At 42.7% G+C, this 27,838-nt stretch overlaps 1 protein-coding gene across 1 annotated transcript in view; it reads right to left on the bottom strand.

The window, feature by feature from the left end:
- The window catches only part of USP4 (ubiquitin specific peptidase 4), a 776,462-nt gene that overhangs the window by 720,330 nt on the left and 28,294 nt on the right, over positions 1 to 27,838 (bottom strand). The window contains exon 2 of the mRNA XM_085625029.1: positions 14,381 to 14,508. Within this exon, the coding sequence (XP_085481155.1) occupies positions 14,381 to 14,508 (128 nt within the window). The remainder of the gene's footprint in view (positions 1 to 14,380; positions 14,509 to 27,838) is intronic.

Here is a 27,838-nt window from a genome sequence, read left to right as displayed (position 1 = left end):
GTAAAAAAACAATAAAATTCCCCTGTTATAGTTAGTTCAGATAACTATAACTCGCGCGACCGCCACTCTATCACAAGGATGATGTCATCAGTGATGTCACTGACCATGTCATGGGTGATGTAATATGTGACGTCATCAGCAGTGCATTGCGGGCCGCGAGTTATAGTTATCTGAACTAACTATAAACGGGGGAATTTCTTTGGTTTTTTATGAGTGGAATATCCACCTAAATATAACATGTGTGAAACCTATGGTTTTTTAAGTGAATATATATATATATATATATATATATATATATATATATATATATATATATATATATATATATATATATATATATATATATATATATTACCTACTGGCGGTCGCCAGTAGGTAGTTATAGTTAGGACCACGTTTCCATAGGAAAACCTCAACATTCTATTTTGAATAACTTTGGCGCCGGTCGACGAATCCTCGCGAATTTCTCAAAATAGGTGGGGCGCTACGCTCCGCTCCTACCCTGAAAGTCTCGGGGGGATCCGTCAAGCGGGGGCTGAGATAAAAGGGGGGCCCCAAAACGCGTTTTTCCCATGCATTTTTCCATAGGACCTTTAGAACGAGCTACAGCCCGAACGGCTGAACAGAATTACTCAAAATTTGGCAGAGAGGTAGTCCCTAGGTCAAGGAAGTGCCTTTTGTAGGTTTGGTGTAAATCTGTTCAGTAGATTCTGAGAAAATAGCCTTTAAATCAATATATATATCTGAGCCCGCTTACGGTACGCTTACCGTACGCTTACGGTAAGCGTACGGTGGCGTGCGCGAGCGCGATTCTGATTGGCTCTTAGATCTTAGTAAACATTCGAATCGGCCGAAACCAGGAAGCGGCGGCCGCCATTTTGTCTCTCGCACTGAGTGTTGTTTATCAAACATGATGGCCAAAAACATGTTACGGGGCTGTTTTGACAACTCCCTCCCACATAGTCATGTTGAGGGAGTCCACAAACATCCCCCAAGAGCAAAAACGGTTTTATTTTTTTTCGGCAATTTTCGCGGGGTACGCTTACCGTACGCTTACCGTAAGCGTACGGTAAAAAAATAAAAATAAAAAAAACACTATCCACACTTACCCCACCCCCTGTGCTTTTGGTGGCCGAAGGCCACCAAATGTACAGGGCTTATTAATAGGTAAAAAAAACTAAATTTTGGCAACATGAAATTATAAAATTGAAATAAAAAAAACACTATCCACATTGACCCCACCCCCTGTGCTTTTGGTGGCCGAAGGCCACCAAATGTACAGGGCTTATTAAAGTTGATAAAAACCGTGCACGGAACGAACTGCGTTAAGTGGGCGCGCAGGCCTCGAATGGCGTAAAGTAACTTAGCATTTAAAAAACCGTACAAATTCACTGAAAAAACCATAGGTTTCACACACGTTATAGTTAGGAATTAGCATTTAAAAAACCTTGCAAATTCACTGAAAAAACCATAGGTTTCACACATGTTATAGTTAGCGGAAATTTTACTGATAAAAAACCAGTGAAATTCCCCCGTTATAGTTAGTGCAGGCAACTATAACTCACGCGACCGCAATCTTCTGCTGATGACATATGTGTCTTTATGAAAAAAAAATATTTGTAATATATGTATAGCTAAAAATGTATGGAAGAAGACATGGGCATATAAGTGTCTAAATACAGTATTAGCATCAGCAGAGGATTGCGGTCGCGTGAGTTATAGTTGCCTGCACTAACTATAACGGGGGAATTTCACTGGTTTTTTATCAGTAAAATTTCCGCTAACTATAACATGTGTGAAACCTATGGTTTTTTCAGTGAATATATATATATATATATATATATATATATATATATATATATATATATATATATATATATATATATATATTCATATTCTTTCGTACCGTTCGCTGGTTTCCCTGCCGCTTTTGCGGTGGCGGGCTCAAGCGAGGTAGCGATCCTCATTCATTTGTCCACAAAGCCTTTCCACGATGAAAAAAAAGCGTTCTTGAGCCCAGTTCCTTTAGCGTGATTATTTATTTAAGAAATAGCAAACAAACACCCGACGCGTTTCGGTGCCACTGCACCTTGGTCACGGGTAATCAGCAGTTTGTGAAAAGTGCTACATATAGTGTTTAAACAAAACATAAAGGTAGGACTACCTGCCCCAACTTGATAATAAAGACCTTCAAAATTGGCATCCATTTTGTAATGGTCAAATCGTCACAAGTTACTGCTTCAAACATTTTGTAATTGCCACGGATTACAATATCTGGTAAGAGCAACACGAACATGATTATGCATATTGGTACAGGTTAATTTCAAAACAATTGTAGTGATAAGTCCGGCCCTAGTGGGCATAATACTACAAAAAAGCGATTTTGTGTAAAACAATTGACCAATCTTGCTGTGTGATACATGTTACTGTTTGATTTACGCCCCAGTGGGCTGTCTCATAGATTTTTGTGAATACTGCCCCAGTGGGCCCAAATTTATCAGTGGCTCTTATAGTTAATTGTCTCACTTTGCACGAACCAAATCATAATTTCATAATGCCTCTGAAAGTAGATCTTCTTAATGGTATGCTGACAGTTTGGTCTCCTACAAAACAAACACATTTTTTTGCAATCACTATACTAGTATAAACAATTAAAAAACAAACTTATGGCTTCTTATTTACATCATGTAATATCTTGTAATTTGAGTATCAAATATACAGCACGTTAATGATTATTTAACCTAAATGAACCGACATCTCTTCATCTTTGTTTAAACCTAATGGTTGTACGGTATCATATTTAATAATCATTTTAAACTCCAATTTTCGTAGCTCTCTCACTCTGTCTCCACCCCTTTCTGATTTTGGAATTCTATCCAGGGCACAAAATTGTAGGACATTGATGTTTTTTCCATGTGTTTCTTTAAAATGTCTGGCAATGGGATATTGCTTGTCCTCCTTGATAATAGCCCTAGTGTGTTCCAAGATTCGTTTTTTCACCTGGTGAATGGTACTCCCAATGTATACTAAAGGGCAAGGACAACACAAAGCATACACGCAAAAGTCAGATTTGCACGTTAAATATTTTTGAATAATGTATTGTTTCTGACTTTTTGATAAAGTGAGTTCCTTTCGATTCACGCTATTTTTACATGCCTTGCATGAATTACACGTGTAGAATCCCTTTATCTCTCTCCATTTTTGCTCTTTATTGCTTACAGCACTGCTGCAAAGAAGATCTTTAAGAGCTGGACATTTTCTGAATGTAATTTTCGGCTGACTTCCCACTGCTTTTTTCAACACAGGATCAATGTTTAAGATATGCCAGTATTTTTTCAGACATTTTCTAACCTGCCAAGACTGGCTAGAGTATGCAGTGATGAACCTGATTGGTTCATCTTGGTCTTCTTTAGGGGTTTTTGGGTTTAAAAGGTCATCCCTCAAAACTGTTTTAACTTTAGCACACGCTTGTTTGATTATTTTATTTGAGTATCCTCTTTCCCCAAATCTTTCTTTCATGTTTGTCATTTCTGATTCAAAGTCTGATTGTGTGCTGCAATTTCTCTTGGCCCTTAAAAGTTCCCCATACGGGATGCTGCGAATCAGATTCTTTGGATGGCAGCTGTCCGCATGTAGCAGGCTATTACCTGCTGTTGGTTTCCGGAACAGCTTGCTTTCCAATTTACCATTTTTGACATTAGCAATCACATCCAGAAATTCGATGGTTTCTTTTTCTATTGTGCACGGGAATGTCAAATTGCAGTCATTTGCATTTAAGTTGGCCACGAATTGCAAAGCATCATCTTTTTCTCCCTTCCAGATGCAAAATACGTCATCTATATATCTGGCCCAGAGACAAACGTTCTGGGTAAAGGCCAAGATCTTACTAGCCACCCGCTCCTCCCACCAGCCCAGGTATAAACCCGCATAGCTGGGGGCGAAGCAGGTTCCCATCGCCGTACCCCGGTATCAAACAGGAAAAAATTGTTCGAAAGACATCTTTGCATCATGCATACCAGCATTTCAGTGTGTAAAAGATACTTAATGTCTCTTTGTTTCAAAAAATGCTGATTAGCTTGTACTCCCAAATCGTGTGGTATACACGTATATAAGCTGTTGACATCAAGTGTCATTAGCCACATGTCTTCTTCCCACCGGACTTTTTCAATAACTTTTAAAAAATCTCGAGTGTCCTGTAAATAAGAGGGGAGTTTTTGGACATAAGGGCGTACAAAATGGTCAATGTATTTTCATAGGTGCTCCCTATAGAGGACACAATAGGTCGTCCTGGAGGATTGACCCTGTCTTTATGTAGCTTTGGCAATAAGTATAGGGCCGGCAGTTTTGGATGGTCACATTTGAGAAATCTGTACTCTTCGTCTGATATCAATCTTTGACGTTTCCACTCAACTAGTTGCAATTGGTATTCGATGTTACTATTTTCGTAACAACTCCTGTTACTGATTGTGTAACTGTCAACATCATCCAGTTGTCGTCTACCTTCATTTAAATACATCTTGGTAGGCCATACCACAACATTACCACCCTTGTCTGATTTTTTTATGACAACCTCTTTGTTGTTCTGTAGTTCTCTAATTGCTGTGGTTTGTTTATTACTCAAATTGGTATATTTCAATTTACTGGATTTGTCCAATCTTTTAAATTCTTGAGTTACACCCTTATCAAACACATCAATAATCTCATTGTGGATTTGTGGCAAGAATCTGGATTTTTGTTTGAAGTTGCTGTCGCTACTGCAATCAAAAATTACATTTTCCTCAGTTAAACAAGTTTGCACATCCATAGGATTGTCAACATCATTTTCTAACCCCTTCATTGTCTGCAATAAATCTATATCATCAATCGTTAAAATGGTGGGTTCTCCCGGATTACTTATCACTACAATTGTTTTGAAATTAACCTGTACCAATATGCATAATCATGTTCGTGTTGCTCTTACCAGATATTGTAATCCGTGGCAATTACAAAATGTTTGTCTAATGTTTGTCTACGTTTAAATGAAGGTAGACGACAACTGGATGATGTTGACAGTTACACAATCAGTAACAGGAGTTGTTACGAAAATAGTAACATCGAATACCAATTGCAACTAGTTGAGTGGAAACGTCAAAGATTGATATCAGACGAAGAGTACAGATTTCTCAAATGTGACCATCCAAAACTGCCGGCCCTATACTTATTGCCAAAGCTACATAAAGACAGGGTCAATCATCCAGGACGACCTATTGTGTCCTCTATAGGGAGCACCTATGAAAATACCTCTAAATACATTGACCATTTTTTACGCCCTTATGTCCAAAAACTCCCCTCTTATTTACAGGACACTCGAGATTTTTTAAAAGTTATTGAAAAAGTCCGGTGGGAAGAAGACATGTGGCTAATGACACTTTATGTCAACAGCTTATATACGTGTATACCACACGATTTGGGAGTACAAGCTAATCAGCATTTTTTGAAACAAAGAGACATTAAGTATCTTTTACACACTGAAATGCTAGTATGCATGATGCAAAGATGTCTTTCGAACAATTTTTTCCTGTTTGATCACGTCATCTATTGTCAGGCCCGGGGTACGGCGATGGGAACCTGCTTCGCCCCCAGCTATGCGGGTTTATACCTGGGCTGGTGGGAGGAGCAGGTTGCTAGTAAGATCTTGGCCTTTACCCAGAACGTTTGTCTCTGGGCCAGATATATAGATGACGTATTTTGCATCTGGAAGGGAGAAAAAGATGATGCTTTGCAATTCGTGGCCAACTTAAATGCAAATGACTGCAATTTGACATTCACGTGCACAATAGAAAAAGAAACCATCGAATTTCTGGATGTGATTGCTAATGTCAAAAATGGTAAATTGGAAAGCAAGCTGTTCCGGAAACCAACAGCAGGTAATAGCCTGCTACATGCGGACAGCTGCCATCCAAAGAATCTGATTTGCAGCATCCTGTATGGGGAACTTTTAAGGGCCAAGAGAAATTGCAGCACACAATCAGACTTTGAATCAGAAATGACAAACATGAAAGAAAGATTTGGGGAAAGAGGATACTCAAATAAAATAATCAAACAAGCGTGTGCTAAAGTTAGAACAGTTTTGAGGGATGACCTTTTAAACCCAAAAACCCCTAAAGAAGACCAAGATGAACCAATCAGGTTCATCACTGCATACTCTAGCCAGTCTTGGCAGGTTAGAAAATGTCTGAAAAAATACTGGCATATCTTAAACATTGATCCTGTGTTGAAAAAAGCAGTGGGAAGTCAGCCGAAAATTACATTCAGAAAATGTCCAGCTCTTAAAGATCTTCTTTGCAGCAGTGCTGTAAGCAATAAAGAGCAAAAATGGAGAGAGATAAAGGGATTCTACACGTGTAATTCATGCAAGGCATGTAAAAATAGTGTGAATCGAAAGGAACTCACTTTATCAAAAAGTCAGAAACCATACATTATTCAAAAATATTTAACGTGCAAATCTGACTTTTGCGTGTATGCTTTGTGTTGTCCTTGCCCTTTAGTATACATTGGGAGTACCATTCACCAAGTGAAAAAACGAATCTTGGAACACACTAGGGCTATTATCAATGAGGACAAGCAATATCCCATTGCCAGACATTTTAAAGAAACACATGGAAAAAAACATCAATGTCCTACAATTTTGTGCCCTGGATAGAATTCCAAAATCAGAAAGGGGTGGAGACACAGTGAGAGAGCTACGAAAATTGGAGTCTAAAATGATTATTAAATATGATACCGTACAACCATTAGGTTTAAACAAAGATGAAGAGATGTCGGTTCATTTAGGTTAAATAATCATTAACGTGCTGTATATTTGATACTCAAATTACAAGATATTACATGATGTAAATAAGAAGCCATAAGTTTGTTTTTTAATTGTTTATACTAGTATAGTGATTGCAAAAAATGTGTTTATGTTTTGTAGGAGACCAAACTGTCAGCATACCATTAAGAAGATCTACTTTCAGAGGCATTATTAAATTATGATTTGGTTCGTGCAAAGTGAGACAATTAATTATAAGAGCCACTGATAAATTTGGGCCCACTGGGGCAGTATTCACAAAAATCTATGAGACAGCCCACTGGGGCGTAAATCAAACAGTAACATGTATCACACAGCAAGATTGGTCAATTGTTTTACACAAAATCGCTTTTTTGTAGTATTATGCCCACTAGGGCCGGACTTATCACTACAATTGTTTTGAAATTAACCTGTACCAATATGCATAATCATGTTCGTGTTGCTCTTACCAGATATTGTAATCCGTGGCAATTACAAAATGTTTGAAGCAGTAACTTGTTACGATTTGACCATTACAAAATGGATGCCAATTTTGAAGGTCTTTATTATCGAGTTGGGGCAGGTAGTCCTACCTTTATGTTTTGTTTAAACACTATATGTAGCACTTTTCACAAACTGCTGATTACCCGTGACCAAGGTGCAGTGGCACCGAAACGCGTCGGGTGTTTGTTTGCTATTTCTTAAATAAATAATCACGCTAAAGGAACTGGGCTCAAGAACGATTCTTTTTTCATCGTGGAAAGGCTTTGTGGACAAATATATATATATATATATATATATACATATACACATACACACACACACAAATACGCATATATACATACATACATCTAAAATTCAAATGCAATGCGAGGCTCAGGTGTTTGGTCTGTGGCAGCCCTAGAAGAAGGGATTTGTAATCCTGAAATGCGTTGGGCTTTAAAAATGAAAAGAAGCACTTAAGCAGGTTGCATTTGGAAGCCGTATGGGGAGGCTCGGTCGAGTGATCTCCTAAATGCTTCAGGACACTTTGGGAATTTATATTATATATACACATATATACATACATACACACACACACACACACACACACACACACACACACAACTGGTGGTCGCCAGGAGTTAGTTCTAGTTAGGACCTATAATCCATAGGAAATCCGCAACATTCTATTTGGAAAAACTTTGGCGTCGGTTGACAATCTTCGCAAAATTTTCAAAACTGGTGGGGCACTCCGGTCCGCTCCTATCCTGAAAGTCTCGGGGTGATTCGTCAAGCAGGGGCCGAGAAAAAAGGGGGTCCAAAAACGTGTTTTCCCCATGCAATTTGCCATAGGAACCTTTAATCGCAGCTACAACCCGAGCTGCTGAACGGAATTACACCAAATTTGGCAAATTTATTTTTTTGAAAAAACGGCAAAATGCGCACAGGGTGCGCGGATCCTGCCATACAAAAAAAACGAAGCGCGGGCTCCTGCGCTTCTTTAATAATTAGCTCCCGGGGGGGGGGGGGGGGCTAAATCCCAGGGGCAAAAATTTTAACTTTGATGGGGGGCCCAGAGGGGGACCACCTCCCCCCGGGGCTACAAAATAAATGAGTGGGGGAGCCTCAAAGGCAACCCCCAGTCCCGGGGACCACAACCCCCAAGGCTTTAAAAAAAAAAAAAAAAAAAAATGGGTGGGGGGGCTGAAAGGCCCCCCAGGCCCCGGGGACCACCACCCCCCGGGGCGCTTTATATTGTGGGAGGGATGCCGCGTGGCCCCCCTCCTGGAGCAGTCGATGGCCCTGGGGACCGCCACCCCCACGGGCCGGCTCCTGCAGTGTCTCGGGGTGCCCACCCCGGGACACTGCTGTTTGCCATGGCAGGTCGGGAGCCGAGGCTCCCGCCCCGTCATAGCAAACTTGGTTTGGATTATGAAAGAGAGCGGGGAAATCTGCTCTCTTTCAAAATGCAAACCATATTACTTTTCCACACAGGGAGGTGCATGTTAGCAGCTCCCCGTGTTGAAAAGCAATGCCGGCTCCTGAAGGACGCGGGGAGCCGGCTGGGACCGTGGGGGCATTGGGGCTCCCCCCACGGTCCCCAACATTGTATATAGGCCCCAGGGGATGGGGTCCCCAAGGAGAATAGAAATTAGTGATCGTTGCTAAATATTTTTTTTTCACGGGCAAATTAAAGCACGGCGCTCAGCGCGGCCCCCTGATGTGCACGCGCTGGGTGCGCGACTCCTACGCGTTGGGTGACCCTCAAAAAAAACGATAAAAAAATTATAATATATTTTAAAAAATATTAAATAAAAACAATATTAGTTTCAATATTTTTTAAAACTTTTTTTCAATTTATATTAAAAATATGTAATTTAATTTAAAAAATAAAATATGTAAAAGTAAATAGCTTAAATTTAGAAAAACAGTATCAAAAAACTAAATATAATAATATATTTAAAAATTATCATTTAAAAAACCTTTGAAATTCACTGAAAAAAACATAGGTATCAGATATGTTGTAGTTGGGAATTAGCATTTAAAAAAACGTTTGAAATTCTCTGAAAAAACCATAGGTTTCAGGCACGTTATAGTTAGAAATTAGCATGTAAAAAACCTTAGAAATGCACTGAAAAAACCATAGGGTTTAGGGAAAGTTAGTTAGTTGGACATTTCACTCGTACAAAACCAGTGAAATTCCCCCGTTATAGTTAGTTCAGCTAACTATAACTCGTGCCCCCTCAATGCAGTGCTGATGACGTCACATATTACATCACTCATGACATGGTCAGTGACATCACTGATGACATCTCCAATTACATCTTTGGCTCCAGGAGGGAGGTCAGGCAGCCCCCCTCCAATCTTTACTTTAGCCCCAGGGAGGTGGTGGTCCCTGGGGCTGCGCGCCCCCCCACATTTCAATAGTTCATTACCCCAGGGAGGTGGCGGCCCCAGGGGCTGCAGGAGGGACGGGGGGGGGTATGGGAGCCCCCGTATTTCTATAATTAATTGCCTCGGGAAGGTGGCTGACGGGTGGGCGCTCAGACCCCCACATACTATTATATATGCAGAGGCTTTTTTCAACACAAGCGCAGGAGCCTGGCTGTGGGTTTTATTATTTTTACAGCAGATTTGCAAATTAGTCGAAACATGGCTGTAAAAAATAAAATGCTTTTTTTGCGTTGTGGCTTGGGGGTCAGGGTCAGATTCCATCTCTGTTTTGCAAGCAGGACATCTATCATGATCACAGAGATCCCTGCCCCATCTTATACAAAAGCTATTAGTTGGCAAAATCTCATATCTGAATTTGGAATACAGTTGCTTAGCTGTTGGTTACAATAGGTTATCAAGGAAGAGTTCAAATGAGGATATACATTTGTGGTCTAAAAACATTCTGATAAATTCCCAGGTTTATGTAACACTCCTTTCCATGAAAAAAGCAGACAATTTTATTTTAAAATGGTCTTGGCGACCCAGTGTGCATCTGTTGGAGACTCCGACAAAGCAGCTAAGCCTAGATGGTATAACATGGCTTTTACATATGCTCACCATGAGATTTTTAAATAGTTATTTGATTGCAAAAATTCATTAGGAGCGGTCCTATACAAGCCAAGCTCATCTGTATGCCACAATCAATGGCAAAACAGCAGAGGTCTTAATTTGACAGCATGGGTGATTGGATATCCAAACATCAATATAGAGTGGGAGATTGGGAGCACTGTGTGATAAATTTACTAATGATTTTAAACACTTGCTTTCCTCGCAGTTAACCCAGAATCCTTTACATATCCCTATTGTGCCTACCCCATATAATCCATCCCCTTAGATTTAATCATATATATTCCTAATGTCAATGAGATTGCTCTCAATTTTGTTTTGTTACACAGTTTGGGGATTATCATAGACTGATATTGCAGCTTTACTTTTATGAATCTGGGACATGTTACTTGTCAGCCTTGCGCCAAGATACTCAAAATTTGTGGCACAATCATTTCATTTAACACAACAAAAAAGAGGGGGGGCCATGGAGCTATTAAAGGTCCAGTGTCCATGCTCCAAAAGACTATATTAGTTTTAACAAGGGGGGCACTGTTCCTGTATGCGGGGTGCAAAAAGTCACCCACGCATAGGGGTGCAAATAGTCACCCGTGCATTGAAGATCGAAAAGGTGAGCAGATAGAAAGAGACAGGAATTCCTAGGAAAGAAGGACCCAGATGGTGAAGTGGAACAAACACTTATTGTCCTCTGTTGCCCTCACACACCCCAAAAGGTGTCATGCTTCATCATTGGGCAGTTGCTCCTCGTAGGGCCGGCGCTGCAATTCCCTACGGGTCCCCCGAAGGGTCTCTTTATCGGAGATCTTTTTAAGGACTGCCGGATGGTGCATGTGGGTATGTGGGGTTAGGGTCCAAAAGAGAGTGAAAAAAGTGCGTGCTAGGTAGTGAAAAAAGTTAATAAAGGGTAAACATGCAGCCAATGTGTGAATTGTAAACCCTTGGCAGATAATCTGCTAGTTAAAATCTAGCCCCGGAGGCACACTATGTCCGGGTATCAAAGAGGTCATAGGTCAACATGTTTCGCGCCTTGTGTCGCCTTAAGGGTCGTTGGCGCTTCTTCAGGACCAGAGCAAAAATATAAAGTGCACGTGATGAAAATTATTGAACCCTCTAACTCAACAGGGCGAGGCAGTAACCTGTATACCTATAGTGTGGCTACAGCTGCATGATGAACGAACGCTCCTGATGAAAACCTAGGAAAGAGAGCACAGAGTAAACAACAGATCAGAGCATCAGTGACAACTTGATGCTTCATAACGTGTCACATCTGTGTTCGCAGCAATATTTAGAGACAAAAAACAGGCACAGGAGGCATAAAAATGCGATCAATGGGGCAATGGCCCGGTGCGGTATTGCTGTTACACCATGCCATTCAGTCTTGTGGATTGTGGTACCACTCGTAGCCCCGCTTATATCCTACATGGAAGATTATGCCCAAAAGTGACAGCAGTTGATAGTATATGAATGTTGCTACGCCTATTAACGGTACCGGGAGGTTGTAAGTTTAAAGGATGCTTACCTCATAGCGTTATGAGGATACCTCCACCGGCGAGAGCAAGGAATGCCCGCACATTACTGGGCTGTAAAAACATTAAACACAGAGATGCAGGAACAAAAACCAGACACAGGCTGTGCTGAGCAAATTACTTGCCATGTCCGACTCTCTGCCACGGTGATCTACTTACAATTTTGCCGGGGTGTTATCTCCTCTACACCTACCCCTTCCAAGTCTCTGCCGGGAGTGGAAAAGTGGCAGCAAACGTTGTGCTAATAGTGTAATGAGATCAGGTGTGGGAGTTAATCATTTCATTAACAGATTTTATGACAATCTTGTGCTGCTTATAGGGGTTGGGTGATAGGTTTGTTTTTTGGTGAATTTAACCCAATCCCTCAATCGGCACACAACATCATGAACTGTTTGACCAAAGCCTGCAATCCAGATGAGTTTTTGAAATTACGAGCAGGTCTTCTGCAAATAACAGCACCAGCACTTTCAGTGCACCTATGTTTGGTGCATCGCTATCACTTGGACAATCAACAATTGATGTTGAATATTTTCGTAAATGGGTCAGAGGACCTTTGTTGTTCTTATATGTAATGTACCTGGTCCTTCTCAGGCTTTAGTGTTGCTTCTGTAGCTTTTACAATAACTTCTGGCAAAATCTGTAGCCTTCCACCATAATGAGTGGAGCGTTTTGGGTGCCCCTCCCAGTTCAACAAGACCACAATTAGTGAGACAGGCCTATGTCATGCAAGATACGCATTCACCCATTACAACAAAAATCAGCAACAGGGATCCAGACATAGTGGCAGCTGGGGCACTCAGGGCAGGTCTGTCACCATGCAGGGATCTTTTACGCCCCAACCTTCAGGGGGTTCCAACAAAGCTATCTACTGGTGATGCCTGTGGATTTCAGTGGGCTGTGGCGCCCCTGTTTTACAATGTAATGCAGCTATGTAGCTATGTTGATCTCTGCAGTTGCACCTCCAACCTAATAAATAAGGGACAGCACACCCTCCATGCAATTGTTCAATTACGTACATACACCAAATGCTACATTAAACACACTAATAATCTCTCATGCTTTTATAAACATTTGCTTACATAAAAGTCAGATTTACACACAACACAACCAGACCATGTGCGAGGACATCGTGTAATTAACCCAAACTTCCCATTCAAGTCACTTTGCAAGCACACAGCTCTGCAACATAACAAACATCTCTCTGTAATCAATGAGATGGTAAATCACAAATTTGTGGCCATTGTGTGCTATATAAATGCTAGAGATGCTAGATAATACAACATAACATGGATAGTGGGTACAGGTGTCACTGTACTTCTGGGAAATCAACCCGTAAGCAACTTTAGGTTGGGTAAAGGGTAAAATTGCATCTTGAAAATCTATCAAAGGGTTTTAAGGATCCACAAATAATAGGAAAAGGGTAACTTACTTTATCGTTTGCTTGCTTTTTTACTAATTAAAAGCATCTCACTGGTGTGTCTAAAAGCCAAAACTGGTTTGGGGCTGCTTGTGTTCCAGTCTAGAAAGGACACCTGACAAAAAGGTTTGGGCTGGACTACTCCTATTGGAGCAGGAACAAGACTGTTTACATATAAATGGTCTATGTCTGGGGTTTCTACTATGGGCAAAAACAATGGGTTCCAATGCAGATCGAGTGATTAGCAATGGCTGAGCTTAATTCAAGCATTTCATGCACTACTTGTGTGGCAGTGAACACTCGTAGATGTTTAACACCTAGATCCATTCCTGGTCTATACAAAGATCTCAGTTTGTATCCTATTTCCGCTTCTCTCTCTCGGAGGGCATATATGAAATTGCTGTACATTGCTGGTAACTCCGATTCAGGCCTACATGGACAGCGTAGCGCTGCAAGTTAGTGTCAATAGACTTATCACAGGTGGATGTTGGTTACTCTACAGCGACCATGTCACATGGGTAGCAATTTGTTATATACATGGGGTCTGTGTACAGGTTTCGGACAGGAACAATGTCTAATCTAACAGGGTGGTAAATAACATCCTAACAAATATGGAAGTATATTTGTGACCTACCCACCCAGTTCTCTGTAGTATGCTTTCCGCATCTCTGCATAACAATTACTGCAGTTTCAGATTTTCATTCAGCCTTCTGGTTTGCATCACCCAATCTAGGATGCCTCTAAACTAGGATATTTCCATCTCTTGCACAGTCTTCAACAACTAGCCCAATACAGCCAATTCTCATCTTCCTATTACCAGGCCTCCAACTGCCACTCTAACTACCGGCTCCTGGCTATCTACGGCTGAAATACGCCTTCTCTTCTTTTTATATTCTGAAGACTGGCTGCTAAGCAGCAACAAAGGGAGGACAGCAACACATTCAGAGGATGCATATTTCACAATACGAAATCCACAACATAATTTAATAGAAATTATTCCCTGCACTTCCCTTAGATTGTTTGTAAACTACACTACATAAAACTGATAAAATGAAAAGACATTGAAAAGTTAAAAAATGAACATACCTGCAAAGAGCCCTGAATTGTCAATAGGCCCTGGATAGATGTTGCGTTCACCCATATTATACATGTCCCAGCTGTCATAACCAACATATTTTTTCCACTGTTTGAACCAACGGCTATCAATTAAGTACCTGGAAAGAAATGAAAAAGCAACATTTATGAATAGACTATAGCCAGAAATTGTTTCTCTTTGAAATAAAGTAGTATTATAAGGGCTGCTGAGAGCTGAATCATCTTTGTTGGTTTTCCAGCGACAAAAAGAGCAACTGAAAACTACTGCAGAGAAAAGTATGCTACCAAAAAAATAAAACATTATAGATTACTGAGCACATACTATTTGAAAGGGCTTACCTTAAATTAGGTTTAAAACTATTAACTAACCAAATAGAGAATAAGCAAAAATCTAGCATGTCAAAACAGAACTCTATTGACTCAGCTTATGTCCAAGTAGAATGGGTAGCAGTACAACAAGAGGGATTTCCATTGCTCTTTAAAATTAGGAATAGGGATACGCAGGGAAATATGGCTGTTAAATGAAGGTGGATAATTTAATGAATTTGAAGAAGCTAAAGCTGAATCAATTGGAAATCCTGCTTAATTCTTAAATTAGGCTTGTTGGCTACAAGGCAGACATTGAGGGATTTCCTGATCCACCTGTGGCGTCATATTTCTTGGACATATTACTAAATAGTTAAATGGGTCAGAGCAGTATCTCAAAGACTAAACAGGGCTTTAAAATGGGACTGTTTGGCACCCCGATTGGCAATACAGGCTGAATGTGGAATGTAGGACAATGTCACAGGAGGATTGTGGTAATGCTTGACAAGTTGTCAGGGGAGCGTCTGAGACTGCCATTTCAAATTGGCACTGTACATTTTTTACAAGGTTCACGTTACTCCAGAAATACTGCATAAGGTACCACTAGAACAACTGAATTCCTGCCCTAGTTGTCATGCAAATGATGGACATTTGTATATATTCTGTGACTGTTGTGTCATCCATGCATTGGGACACTAACGTTAAATTGAAAAGCGTGGCGAGAAAAAAGATTACGCATCAGACAAAGAATTCTTGTCTTGAAATCATGTGGGGAACATGAAGTATACATTTATGGCCCTGTGTAAATGGAGGAAATTGGTGAGGGTGTTTACTTATCAGGATACACTTCTATCATACAGTTCTATATCGTTCCTTAGGATGTACTTAAATTGGAAAATTCTAAAATCTGAATATTAGAAAAATGGCGGATGTAAAAAGTTTGCTAAGAGGCACTGCCACTCTGGGTAGATGCTTCAAAGCCACATGCTAATTTTTATTGCAGTTATATGTATGAAAATAATCCACAGTTTTGAAAAAAAACTACAATAAAGTCAAAACATGGGCTTATAGCAACATATTACCATTAATAAATTATGGCACACATTGAGACGTTTCGGTCAATCAGACATTGTCACTCTAAAAGTAAAGGTCTTACTCTGAACTCAAGCGCGCTCACTTTACAAGTAATGTTCGGATGATCACACTGGGCTGACATGACTAGAATCTAGAGGAAGCTCAATGCAGATTTTTCCACTTTGCAGGGTAGTAAATGCAGATGCAAAAGTTAACTTCCGACCTGCAGGCTCAATTTTACCCTGAAAGAGCCAACAAACATCTAAAGCCATCCTACTCAGAGAGGTCCAAGGAAACAGATCCTCTGCAGCAAGAGGAATATGACTACAGCTGGAGGATGAAAGGGGCCGCAGTGGGTTTTAAGCCGCTTTCCCTCCAACTCCCAAGCAGGAACAGACCGAATCAATAAGTTGGGGTCTTCTGGCCTCTGTTACCTTAAACCTTCCACGGGGGACCCAAGTAGCTGTTCAACATTTCTAGACTGCACACAGGTCTCTGTAAATTTACCAATGGTGTCTTAGCTCTGGTTAATAACTGCTCACGTCTCTGTAAATTCAACCATGATGTTATGTTATGTTATTTTTGATTTCTATAGCGCACGGCTACTCCATTGGAGTGTCCCGGCGCTTTTTATTGGCAGCTTGTAAGCATAAAAACATAACACAGTGGGATAAAAGAAAAACAACAAAACTAAGGAGGGGACATGCTAAGGGGCGGACATGCTAAGGGGCAAAGAGCCAAGTTTTAAGGCCCTTCCTAAAGGTCAGCAAATTAGAAGTGCTACGTAGAGCCAATGGCAAAGCATTCCAAAGCTGCGATGCCTTCAGCTTGAAGGAGCGGCCCCCTACGCGGGCCCTCTTTACTCGAGGGACCACCGCAAGGAAGAGAGATTCGGATCGCAGAGATCGGGCCGGGCGATAAAAGGTAAGCCTCCGTTGCAGATATTTCGCGCCCGAGGCATAAAGAGCCTTATGAGCCAGCGTCAACGCCTTGAAGACTATCCGCTTCCGGATAGGCAGCCATTGAAGCGACTGCAAAAGGCCAGACACTCTGGCTCGCCTATGAAGGCCGAAAATAGCCCGAGCGGCCGAATTCTGCACCACCTGAAGGCGCTGTAGTAGATACTCCGGTAGGCCCAGATATAGGACGTTAGAATAGTCCAATCTGGAGCCAATTAAGGCCTGCACAGTGATCCTCCTGTGCTCTTCTGAAAGCAAAGGAAGAAACTTCCGGAGCATCTTCAGGAGGCCGAAACATGTTCCCATAAGACCGAGGATCTGAGATCTCAACGTCAGAATATGGTCGATCTTAATTCCCAGATTTTTTGCCTGCTGGGAGGAATGTGCAGGAGGAAACATATTAATCGGCCACCATTCCTGCCAATCAGGATCAGAGGTACAACCGAAGAAGAGTACCTCAGACTTATCTGAGTTGCATTTGAGGCGGTTCAGCTGGAACCATTTGAAAACAGCCCCAAGGCACCCACGAATACTCTCTCCATCAAACTCCTCTCCTTTCCCACACGTAAAGGAGGAGCTGGGTATCATCGGCATAGGATACGATCTGGGCCCCCAAGGACTCCGCCAGTGCGGCCAATGGAGTCATAAAGATGTTAAAAAGAGTCGGACTCAGCACCGAGCCCTGCGGGACTACGACTCCCAAAGGCGGCATCACGGCAGAGCTTGAGGAGGCCCAGACCGTTTGTCGACGGCCAGCTAAGAATGATCTAAACCAGCTGAGCACCGTCCCCCTCAGACCGATCTCATGAAGTCTGACGAGGAGACCCTCGTGGGGGACGGTGTCAAAGGCTGCCGACAAATCAAGCATGACAAGCATAGCTTTACCTCCTGAATCCAGTACCTCCTTAATGGCTTCAAACACCTCCAAAAGCGCCGTCTCGGTGCTTAAATTGGGGCGGAAGCCAGATTGAGTGGGATGAAGCAGATCGTTGGTTTCCAAAAAGCCAGAGAGCACGGTATGCACGTGCTTCTCCACAATTTTAGCCAGCGCAGGAAGGAGAGAGATTGGCCTATAATTGGCCAACGCCTCAGGGTCTAGGCCAGGCTTCTTGAGGAGGGGGATCACCATCGCCTGCTTCCAAGCCTGCGGGACCACCCCCTCACACAGAGAGAGATTCAAGAGTGGATTTGCCAAAGGATTTACCACTGCCGCCATTTTCGCCAAAAATTTGGCAGGGCATGGGTCAAGAGGCGACCCAGATTTAAGATTGACCATCAATGCCAATGATGACGCAGCTGAAATAGGCGGAAAATCGGCCAAGATGGACTCCACGGGAGCCGATGGAACTGGCCCGTCCATGAAGCTGGGGCACGCTTCCACCATCCTTGAGGGAAAGGAGTCCTGAATCAACTTTATCTTAGCCGTGAAGAAGTTGGCAAGAGCAGAAACCCACGACTCGGTGGGCGCGGCCTGGATTAAATTAGACCGTGGAGTCGTAAACTCCCTCACAATGGTGAAAATCTCCTTGCAGGAATTGGAGGCAGCCTCAATCCTCCTGGCAAAATAACCCTTTTTCTCAAGGAGGATATCGCGATGATATGTTTTAATCGCGGTCCTATAAACCAGCCTGGTTTAATATGCAAACAATCTTAAAATAGGATGAACCTCTTGTGCCAAAGGACTAGCGTAAACAGGAAGCTATCACCTTCATCTGGCATTAATAGTTTTTGCTGCATGGTTGCTAGGTCAACAGCATCAGAAGTTATTAATATACGATCAGATTCCTGTCAGGCAGCTGTTCTCCTATCAAACACAACTTGAGACCTCAGGCATCACCCAGGTCGTAAAGCACCTCCTTCTCTGAGAAAGGGGGAGGTGAATGAAGAAATACTAGAAAAGTAATTTCCTAAGAATAAACGAATGGCTGTTCTCAATCAAATCAATCTTCCGAATAAAAGCTCACTAATCCTTTTTGCCAAGAAAGAATCAGCTAAAAAGGCTTTTATCCAAAAGGTAAAGATCCTCATGGATCAAATGGCATTTACTTTAAAGCTGCAATGACCAAACTGAGAACCTACCAGCGAGCCAGATCTCTGATCAGAGAATGCAAACAGAGAAACCATCAACATATTGATTAACTGCCCTTTTTTTTTTTTTAAAAGGAAAAAAGAAGAAAATCAGGCACATTAAGGTATTTTTTTTTAAACAAAGCAGGGTCGCAAATTTAAAAAAAAAAATTGTGGAAGGGGGTGGATGACGAATCATACTTTTCTGCTGAATCTAGATGATTGGAATCCTAGGTAATTCCAGGATGTTGTTGATTAAGAATAGAACGCCATTTGGAGTAGTACTCCAGAAAGCTTAACTAATCGGGTAAATAAAATCTGGTCACCTAGTTAGTGGGAATACATTGGCAATGTCCGAATTTCACCACTGAAGAAGGAGTATGTGAAATCTCAATAATTATATTTTGTTTAACACGTTGAGAATCAGACTGACTGTAACTGTACCAAATTAGAATGACAACTGTTCCGGTCTTCTTTAACCTTAAAAGAATATGGCACAGGGCCACGTCTACCATCTTGAGGAATTTAGCTCAAGGAGCTTCATCCTCCCTGCAATACATAAAGCTTATCTGCTGCTGTTCAGAGGCAGAAGCACGACTATCATTACCATTACAAACCTGATTTTATGGCACGACACGGAGGCCATATTATGCAAATCTCCTTTACTGCCACAGCTCAGCAGCAACAATTGAAGAACATAGAACTTCAATGAACATTCCAATGAGATATAAAGTCCTCCTATGACCAGCCATCTTCCTTCTTTGTTGCTGCTGCTCAGAAAGATAAGTACTGCCTTTACAAGCTTAGCGCTTTTACACTACTTGATTACTTAGTATACTGTTCGTTAATGTGCTGTTCGACTAGTGTATTTAAACACTTGATGCTTGTGAATGATATCTGTTAATCTTGTACGTTCAATATATACTTTTCTAAAACTAGTGACATTGCTTTTGTATTCCTCTTTTATACCCTAACGATTTCAATATTTAAAATTTGCTATGGATCCTAGTATCCCTTCCCCATGCACCTTTTCCCCTTTTGTCCAGTTTTATTTCGAACCGGATTAGGCTTATTGAAATTCATCATCGCATCTTTAAAAAAAAAAAAAAAAAAAAAAAATAAATAAATAATCGTACCGGCTTTGATAGATCCTTGCGCGCACACGAACGCTTCCTCTCGCTTCCCGCCCGTCAACCACCGGTCCCTCAACGGATTCATTGGATGCCCCAACTGTGTTTTTTCTACAGAGAGGATTTCTGCTCCTACGGCGAGGAGTGAGCCACATATCATAACTCCTCAATCCTCGACGCGATGGTACGCGCCGGGGAGGGCCGCCTCCTATCAAAGGAAAATACCTTGGCAGGCAGTCACGCACGTTTACTACGTGTGTGACAGCCATTTTAGCTCTTTGGGTTCATCTTATACATAACATACGACAGAAATATTGACAAGTTGGGATACAATCAGCTGTCAACTTCAAGACGCCGGGAATTACATTAACGGTTTTGCTTACAAATCAGCTGCTCACTCGACAGAGTTCACTCGTTAGGTTCCGATACCGGCGTTTTCAATTAACTGCCTCTTCGCATTCGGAGCAACCCTTTGCTTGGTAGGATCTCTTCATTAACCCTTTACCCACATATATAGCAATAATATTTTACAATAAAAAAAAAAAAAAAAAAACGTAAAAGAAAGGAACCTACCCATAAAACTATACTAATTAAATTAAAATGTTTGCACCCCCACCTCAATTAAATATTGAGCAGAATTTAGAAGAGCTTGTTAACAAGGCTCTTGAGAAAGCTTTGGGCTCAATTGATGACACAAACAAAAAATTAGAGTCCATATCCCACTCATCAACAAACCCCTCTACAAGTAAACAAAACGGAGCAACCAAGGCTCCCAAAAAGAGGACTGTTGGAAGAAACCAATCCAAGGGCGCAAAGAAGCCAAAAACCTCCATTCTTACACGCTCTCAAGGCAGTGTTAAGAATGGTGCCTCGGCACCCCAGATGGGCAAGATAAAGGCCCAGAGCTTCCTATCCACATAGATAGCGATGAGAGCTATGAACAAGAAATTGAGCTATCCTGCTCTTCTGGTTTCAATACCGATGTGGAAGATGATCAATTGAGGGGAACTAGAAGCTCCGAAGAGGCATCTAAGGCCTCAGGGTCCAACACAGTACTCGTGGATCCAATTGGGGAGGAAATGTTCGACCCGCTACTAATTAAACACCCCTTATCTCCGGAGTGGACCCCATCTCAACATATCACGGACTACCTCTCCTTCTGGTTGAGGAAAGAGATACCCCAAGAAGTAAGATCCAGACTTCGGTCAGAATGTCTGCCCCCCTCCCTACCCAATAAAATAGCTAGGACTCCAGAATTAGACCCTAAGGTAGCTTTCATAGCTAAGAACAACAAAGACCCCAGGAAAGGCTTGGACAAAGGATTAAAATCCTGTCAAGCTCGCCTTCTCGACATCATAGGATCACTCACAATATTTTTTGAGATGGCCGAATCAGCCTACCTGGGATATAATCAAATTGACCCTAAAGAACTTAGAGAATGGGTACAGAGGGCTATATGCCTTATTGGCAATGCCAATACTGCCTTCTCCACAGAGAGAAGAAAAGGGGTACTACTAAAGATCGATCCTAAGCTAATTGAATTAGCCAAAAAAGACGGAGGTCCTGACTCACAAGGTCTTCTTTTTGGGGAAGATTTTATCAAGAAAATGGCTCAATACGTTAGCTTGTATCCAAAAATCCCAGAAAGAAATTCAAAAAGTATTCCAAGAAAGAGTTTTACCAGGGCCAGGAGAATTCGGGGTCGTTTCCCCGGCCGTGGAATACATCCCTCAAGACCGTTCATCAGGCGTGGGGGGCAGATTTTCCAACAACTACGTGGACGTCCCTTTAGAGGCGAATGGAGAAAACGCTCCTTTTCATCAGGTAGGAACCTCGAAAGACCTTTCAGATACCCCTCCAAAGGTGGGAGGGATACTATGCCAATTCGCTAAATATTGTGCACTATGGGATGTTACACTTGTACTTCGTACCCTATTCTCCCGAGGAGAGGAGAGAAAATCTCTCTCTCATCTCTCTTAAACTTACTGTTTTACTATCTCTAGTATCCTTCAGAAGAACTTCTGATGTCAAAGCTTTAGATATTTCTAGGAGGGCCTTTCAACCAGAGGGTGTTAGTTTTGGTTCTCTTTTTGAGGTAAAAACAATGTCCTCCTCCATCTTTTACCGTGGTTAAATGTCTGAAAGAATACGAGAAAAGAACTCAAAGTCTGAGATTGAATGAGACTCGATGATTAATTTCTCACAGATCTCCCCATAAGGGAGTTTCCTCAGCAAGGTGGGTGAAGGAAGTCATGTATAAAAGCGGTGTAGACACCTCTATCTTTGGAGCACATTCTCTCAGACGTGCATCAGCTTCCAAAGCCTACTTTCTTGGTGGAGGGTTGCAAGAAATACTTACGGCGGCAGACTGGTCAAATAATCATATGTTTAAGAATTGCTACTTTAGACCAATCTCTAATGGGATTGATAATGTTCTTAATGCACTCTGAACTTGCATAATATGGCCTCCGTGTCGTGCCATAAAATTTGGCTTTTTCACAGCCTGCTGGGCAGAAAATCTGGATTTTATTAAGGACATGGAGGCTAATATTATCCCACCACTTTTCGAATTGAAACGAAACCCACCCTGATGTTTTAAGAAAATATTACCGAAATCTATTCCTCTTCTTTCAGAATAAGAATTTCCTTCCTCCGGACCACAAGTTGGAAAGCGGTCTTCATTTGCATTCCTGATTTCTACACGTTGAACTTTTTTCTACGCAGTCTAACAAAGAAGAAAGATGGCTGGACATAGGAGGACTTTATATCTCATTGGAATGTTCATTGAAGTTCTATGTTCAATTGTTGCTGTTGAGCTGTGGCAATAAAGGAGATTTGCACAATATTAGCCTCCGTGTCCTTAATAAAATCCAGATTTTCTGCCCAGCAGGCTGGAAAAAATCTAAATTAGGAGTCAATAGGTCACGAGGTACCAAGGGACCACAGGTTTTGCCACTTGGGATTTTCAAATGAAGAGCTAATACAATGGCCTACACAAGGACGGTTTAATGCTTGAACTGACAGTTGAGGTTCCCAGAGTGAAGAGGCTTCTAAATGAATATGATCTTTTGCTGATTTCAGCCCATAAACTAGCCTCAGACTTCCCCCAAAGACAAGAAAAGCAAGCTGCTAAAAGCCACCATCTCGCTGAATGGAATACTTCAAAAGCCTTTAACTTCGCAAAAGGGAGGCATTTTTTCTAGGCTTATTAGACATGAAGATGCACTGAAGAAATACCATTACCAAGTAGGTGGTGCAATAAAACCAGAAAAATATGTCCCAAAAGTTGGAAACCTCAGAAGAAGCCCTCCCATCATCTTGCTGGCAAGTGGACATGAACAGTCAAGTGTTTGAGGGCATGTCTGGTGATTGAGGCGAGCATACTTAAGAATATTTCTTTTACAGAAAATTACATTTTTTTTTTTACTGAGTTTTAAATAGCGCAAACTTGACCCAGAGGTATCAGGTATCAGAGCACATTGCAAAGCACCAGTTAAGCTACATGAGGACACATTCATTTTTGTTAGGCACGGCGAGATTGAGTGATTTGCCCAGAATCACAGGATGTTCAGCGTCGTTACAGAGACACAAACTGAGTTCCCCAGATTCTAGGTTGACCGCCCTAGCCATTAGGCCAACTCCTCATAATTTGACAAAGTGTCTTCTGGTCCTGCCTGTGGCATGGCATTCCCAACCAGTTGGTCAGTGTGTCTGAACAAGAAGCCTTAAAATGATTTTCTACCTGGACTACACATATAGACTATACTAATGAGCTACCATGAAGATCAATGAAGTTCACAAGAGTTTAGAATCATTAGCTAGAAATTGGACAGGACAAAGTTCTTCTGTGGAGCTTGATATGGACATCTAAATAGAAAACAGATATTACCATTTGAGAGATTGCTAGTCTCCACAGAACCACATTTCCTTGCTCTCACAAGGCGAGGGATGCATATATGATTTTACTCTTCATTTGAAAGACCAGGATTCCTTTTTGAAGAGAAAAGGAGTTTTAAAGATTAAGACTTAAAGAAAGATCTCCTTTACTCCATTTGTTCCTCTTTCACAGGAGGCAGGGATGAGCTGGGCTGGTGGCTCACACACAAGGAGGCCTGGAACCGATGAGCCATTTTTGGCTACTAGCCAGGTCTCATGATCTAGTCCGATGCCAATGGCACTGGATGGGTAGCTCGGCTGCGGGGAATTTGCAGCAGACTGCGCATGGTCCTCCTAAGAGCAGTCCCTCCACATGAACTTCCTGGAACTAATGGCACGTTCCTACGCAGGGAAGTCTTGAACCAGAGAAAAGGCCCAGTGTTGTGTGCTTCTCAAGATGGACAATGAAGTGGCAGTCAGTTACATCAACCATCTAGGAGACACTCAGTCCAAGGCCCTCTCGGATCTAGCCAAGGAGTTTGAGAGTGCCTCTCACATAAAGTCTTGGTCATGGCGGAAAATCTCCCTGGGTCGGCCAACCAGGTTGCAGATTGGCAATTACGCCATCTACGGGACACGAGCCCGTGGAAGTTGCTCCCATTCATGTTCTCAGCTCTCTTGGAGCGATGAGGTCTGTTCACTGTCGATCTTTGTGTCTTGCCTCGATCACCAACTTCCCCAGTTCTTCAGCTAGAGGCCAGATCCCGCAGCGGTAGCAACAGAAATATTCCTCCAGGGCAGGTCGAAGGACAGCGGTTAAGCTTCCCCCCCACCCCCCCCCCTCGCCATGATCATGAGGTTGGTGGCATAAACTCACAGGCAGATGGCAGACCTGGTGGTAATGACACTGCTGTGGAAGTCGCAAGTCTGGTTTCCAGTTCAAATGGAGCCTTCTTGAGATTTTTCAATCCATCTACACCTAGATCCAGCTCTCATCAGCGATCTCTACAGGAATCCCCATCCTCTGCTGACGAACAGGTCCCTCTAACTTATGGCTTGAAAGATTGCAGGCTGCGATGGTAAGTACCAGGACTCTCTCGAGCCTGGGCTGAAGGTACGGTCAAACGCTACTGGTCAGCTAGGTGTTGATGGCTGGTGCCAGCATGGGATCTGACTGCTGTGGGGTCCAATGTTGTCCGTTTACTGAATTTTTTGGCCTCGGAGAAATTGGCCTACAGGGCCATCAATACCTTTCAATCAGAAATTTTGGTGGAACATGCCTTAGTGGCAGGGCTCCCATGGGTTAACATCCTTTGGTTAGGACGTTGAGCAGGGGCATCCGATTATCTCTTCCTCTGGAGCCCTGTTATTCGGTTCTTTAGGATGTCAATAAGGTCCTAAACATTTTAACTGTTGGCCTTGCAACAAGCATCTTACATGTAAACAGTTGAAGACTAAGCTGGCCACCCTCTTAGGTTTAATTTAGTGCAGGAAGCTCTCGGACGTCTGACCTTGGACATTACAGGCAAAACGTTTACCCCAGATGGGGTCACCTTGCATGTCTCCAGACGCACAAAATACAATTCCCGTTTGATCACCTATCCAGTTTTCCCACATTCCCCAAAGCCGTGTGTGGTGTGTTGTATTAAAACGTATGAAGCCTTGACTGCAGAGTTGCAACCCCATGGCGAACGTCAATTACTAATTGCTCTTAGAAAACCGTTCCGGGCAGTCTCTTCCCTCACCATTGCACGATGGATCATGCAAGAAGCAGGCATTCATACGAAAATGTTCAGTGCACATTCTAGTAGAGGCACCAAGGCCTCCAAGGACTTTGCCTTCAGTGCTCGATCTTGAATGTGACGGACTTGTTTTCGGATTCAACCTTTAAAAGGTTCTACTTCAAGCCAGTCTCCTCCATTGTGACTCTGGTGGCAGATAAGCTTTACTAGCCTAATCCTCGCCTCTGGGTCCGATATAAAATGTAAATTATCCTAGCTATCGTAAAAGAAAGTTTCAATTATGGAAGGGACTGAGGCGAGGATTAACCCACGCAATGCTACATCACTGCATGGCCAGACATGGTGGATCCGTTTATGAGCTGCAAGTAATTTTTTATGTTCAAGTCATGTACAGGACTATATTCACAGAAAAAAACAAAAAGGTTACAGGGACGTATAGTTAGACTCCGGTTTCTCTCGTTTAGGAGTGTTAAATATATATACCAAGGTGTATTGGTGAATCAGTGGGTGTATGAGTGCCTGTTGGATGATTAAGTGGGTGCATGACTGACACTGTAAAAGTGAGTGATTGTGTCTCAGTGAATGTATGGTCGAGTGACTAGTTTGTGCGAAATTCTGTATCAGTCTGTCAGTTGGCTGAATGGGTGATTGATTGGTTGTCTGAGTACCTGTATGGCTGTATGAGTGTCTGTGTGGTTGGGTGAGGGTGTGTGTGACTGCCTGCATGGATGAGTGAGTGGGTGGGTGTGTCAGTGGCTATATGGGTGAGTGTGTGCTTCTGTCAGTGACTGCATAGGTGAGCGAGTATGTGTTAGTATCTGTATGAATGAGTGGGTGTGTGTAAAACTGTATAGGTGGCTATGTGATTGACTGTAGGTGTGTGAGTAGCTCTATGGTTGACTGACAGTGTGTGAGTGGCTGTATGATATGAGTGGATGTGTGTGTAGACCTATGAATGTGTGAGTGTTTAAGTACTGGTATGGGTGGGTCAATGGTTTTGACAATGGTAGTGTGGAAGTTGGAGTGGGTGTTTGAAAGGTTATATTGGGGTGTGAGTGGGTGCGTCAGAATCTGTGGATGAGGTCATCAGCGATGTCATTTGCGCCTCCTGGCGCACCACTAGTTGGGGGGGTGAAGTACCCTTGGCTCTTGAGGGTCCTTGGGGGCCACCTAGCCCTCCTGTTACATCCCGTAGGACCCACACAGCTGGATTACTGAGAGGTGGTCACAGGCCACTCCCCCTTTCTCCACCACTCTGAAAATGCACCTCCTGGCGCACTAATGCTTGGGGGAAGAAGTCCACTTTAGTCCTGAGGCCCTCAGGAAGCAAGAGGACCTCATCCCCCCCCACCAGCACGGTGCCGAGAGGTGCATTTGCAGAGTAGTGGAGAAAGGGGGCGTGGCCTCCGACCACCTTTCAGTAATCCCACTGTGTGAGAATACTGGGAGGTAACAGGAGGTCTTATAGGCCCCTAAGCACCCTCAGCAGCCAAGGGGACGTCATCCTCCAACTAGCAGCATACCAGGAGGCTTGTTTGCAGATTAACGGAGAAAAGGGGCGTGCCTCCAGTGAGTTGCCGACTTTTTTTCATTTTCTTTGTAAGGAGGGCCAAGTGGCCGCCCCTTCCCTGGGCCATTTTGGGCTCCAGGGACTCCATCTCCCCGAAGCCTCACTTTTTATTTTATTTATTTTTTTTTTAAGAAAAAAGGGAGGTGGCCACATGCCCCCTACACCCCTCCAGAGCCGATATCGTCCCGGAGGACTCCATCCCCCAGGGCCAGTCCTCTTGGTTGGGGAACGCGAGGGAACCTGACCCAGGGAGCTGCTAACATGCAACTCCCTGGATCCCAAAGCAATGTCCGTTTCCCTGCACATTTCACAGAGGGCAGGGAAACGGACATGCTCTGCTCTCACTTGCTGCCGCGTGCCCCCCTTCCTTTGTTGAATGGGTCTCATTGAGGCCGTGACGAAGACATGCTGAGGTCGAAACACGTTTCCTAAATAAACTTTATTGAAAGCAGTATGTGGAGAGCAATCCTTTTGAGTCTTACCACCACGTGAGGCGCTGTCCTTTGATTTGATACGGGACCCGTATCTGCCCAGTCAGGTGGACGCAGCCAAGCAATTACGGGATTCAAGAGATAGAGAGATATATAACAACACTCCAGAGGAAGCCTTCTTCGGAGTGCTAGCATTACTTGCGCTGCGAGTGTTGTTTTACATAAATAAGGGGGTCCTGTGCCCTGCACCAACCTCACGAAGTGCAAGTGGCCGGGCGTTCCACAGGATAGACC

Source organism: Triturus cristatus, chromosome 9 (assembly GCF_964204655.1).
Source record: "Triturus cristatus chromosome 9, aTriCri1.1, whole genome shotgun sequence".
Lineage (NCBI taxonomy): Eukaryota > Metazoa > Chordata > Amphibia > Caudata > Salamandridae > Triturus > Triturus cristatus.
This window is presented reverse-complemented; position numbering and strand designations above follow the sequence as displayed.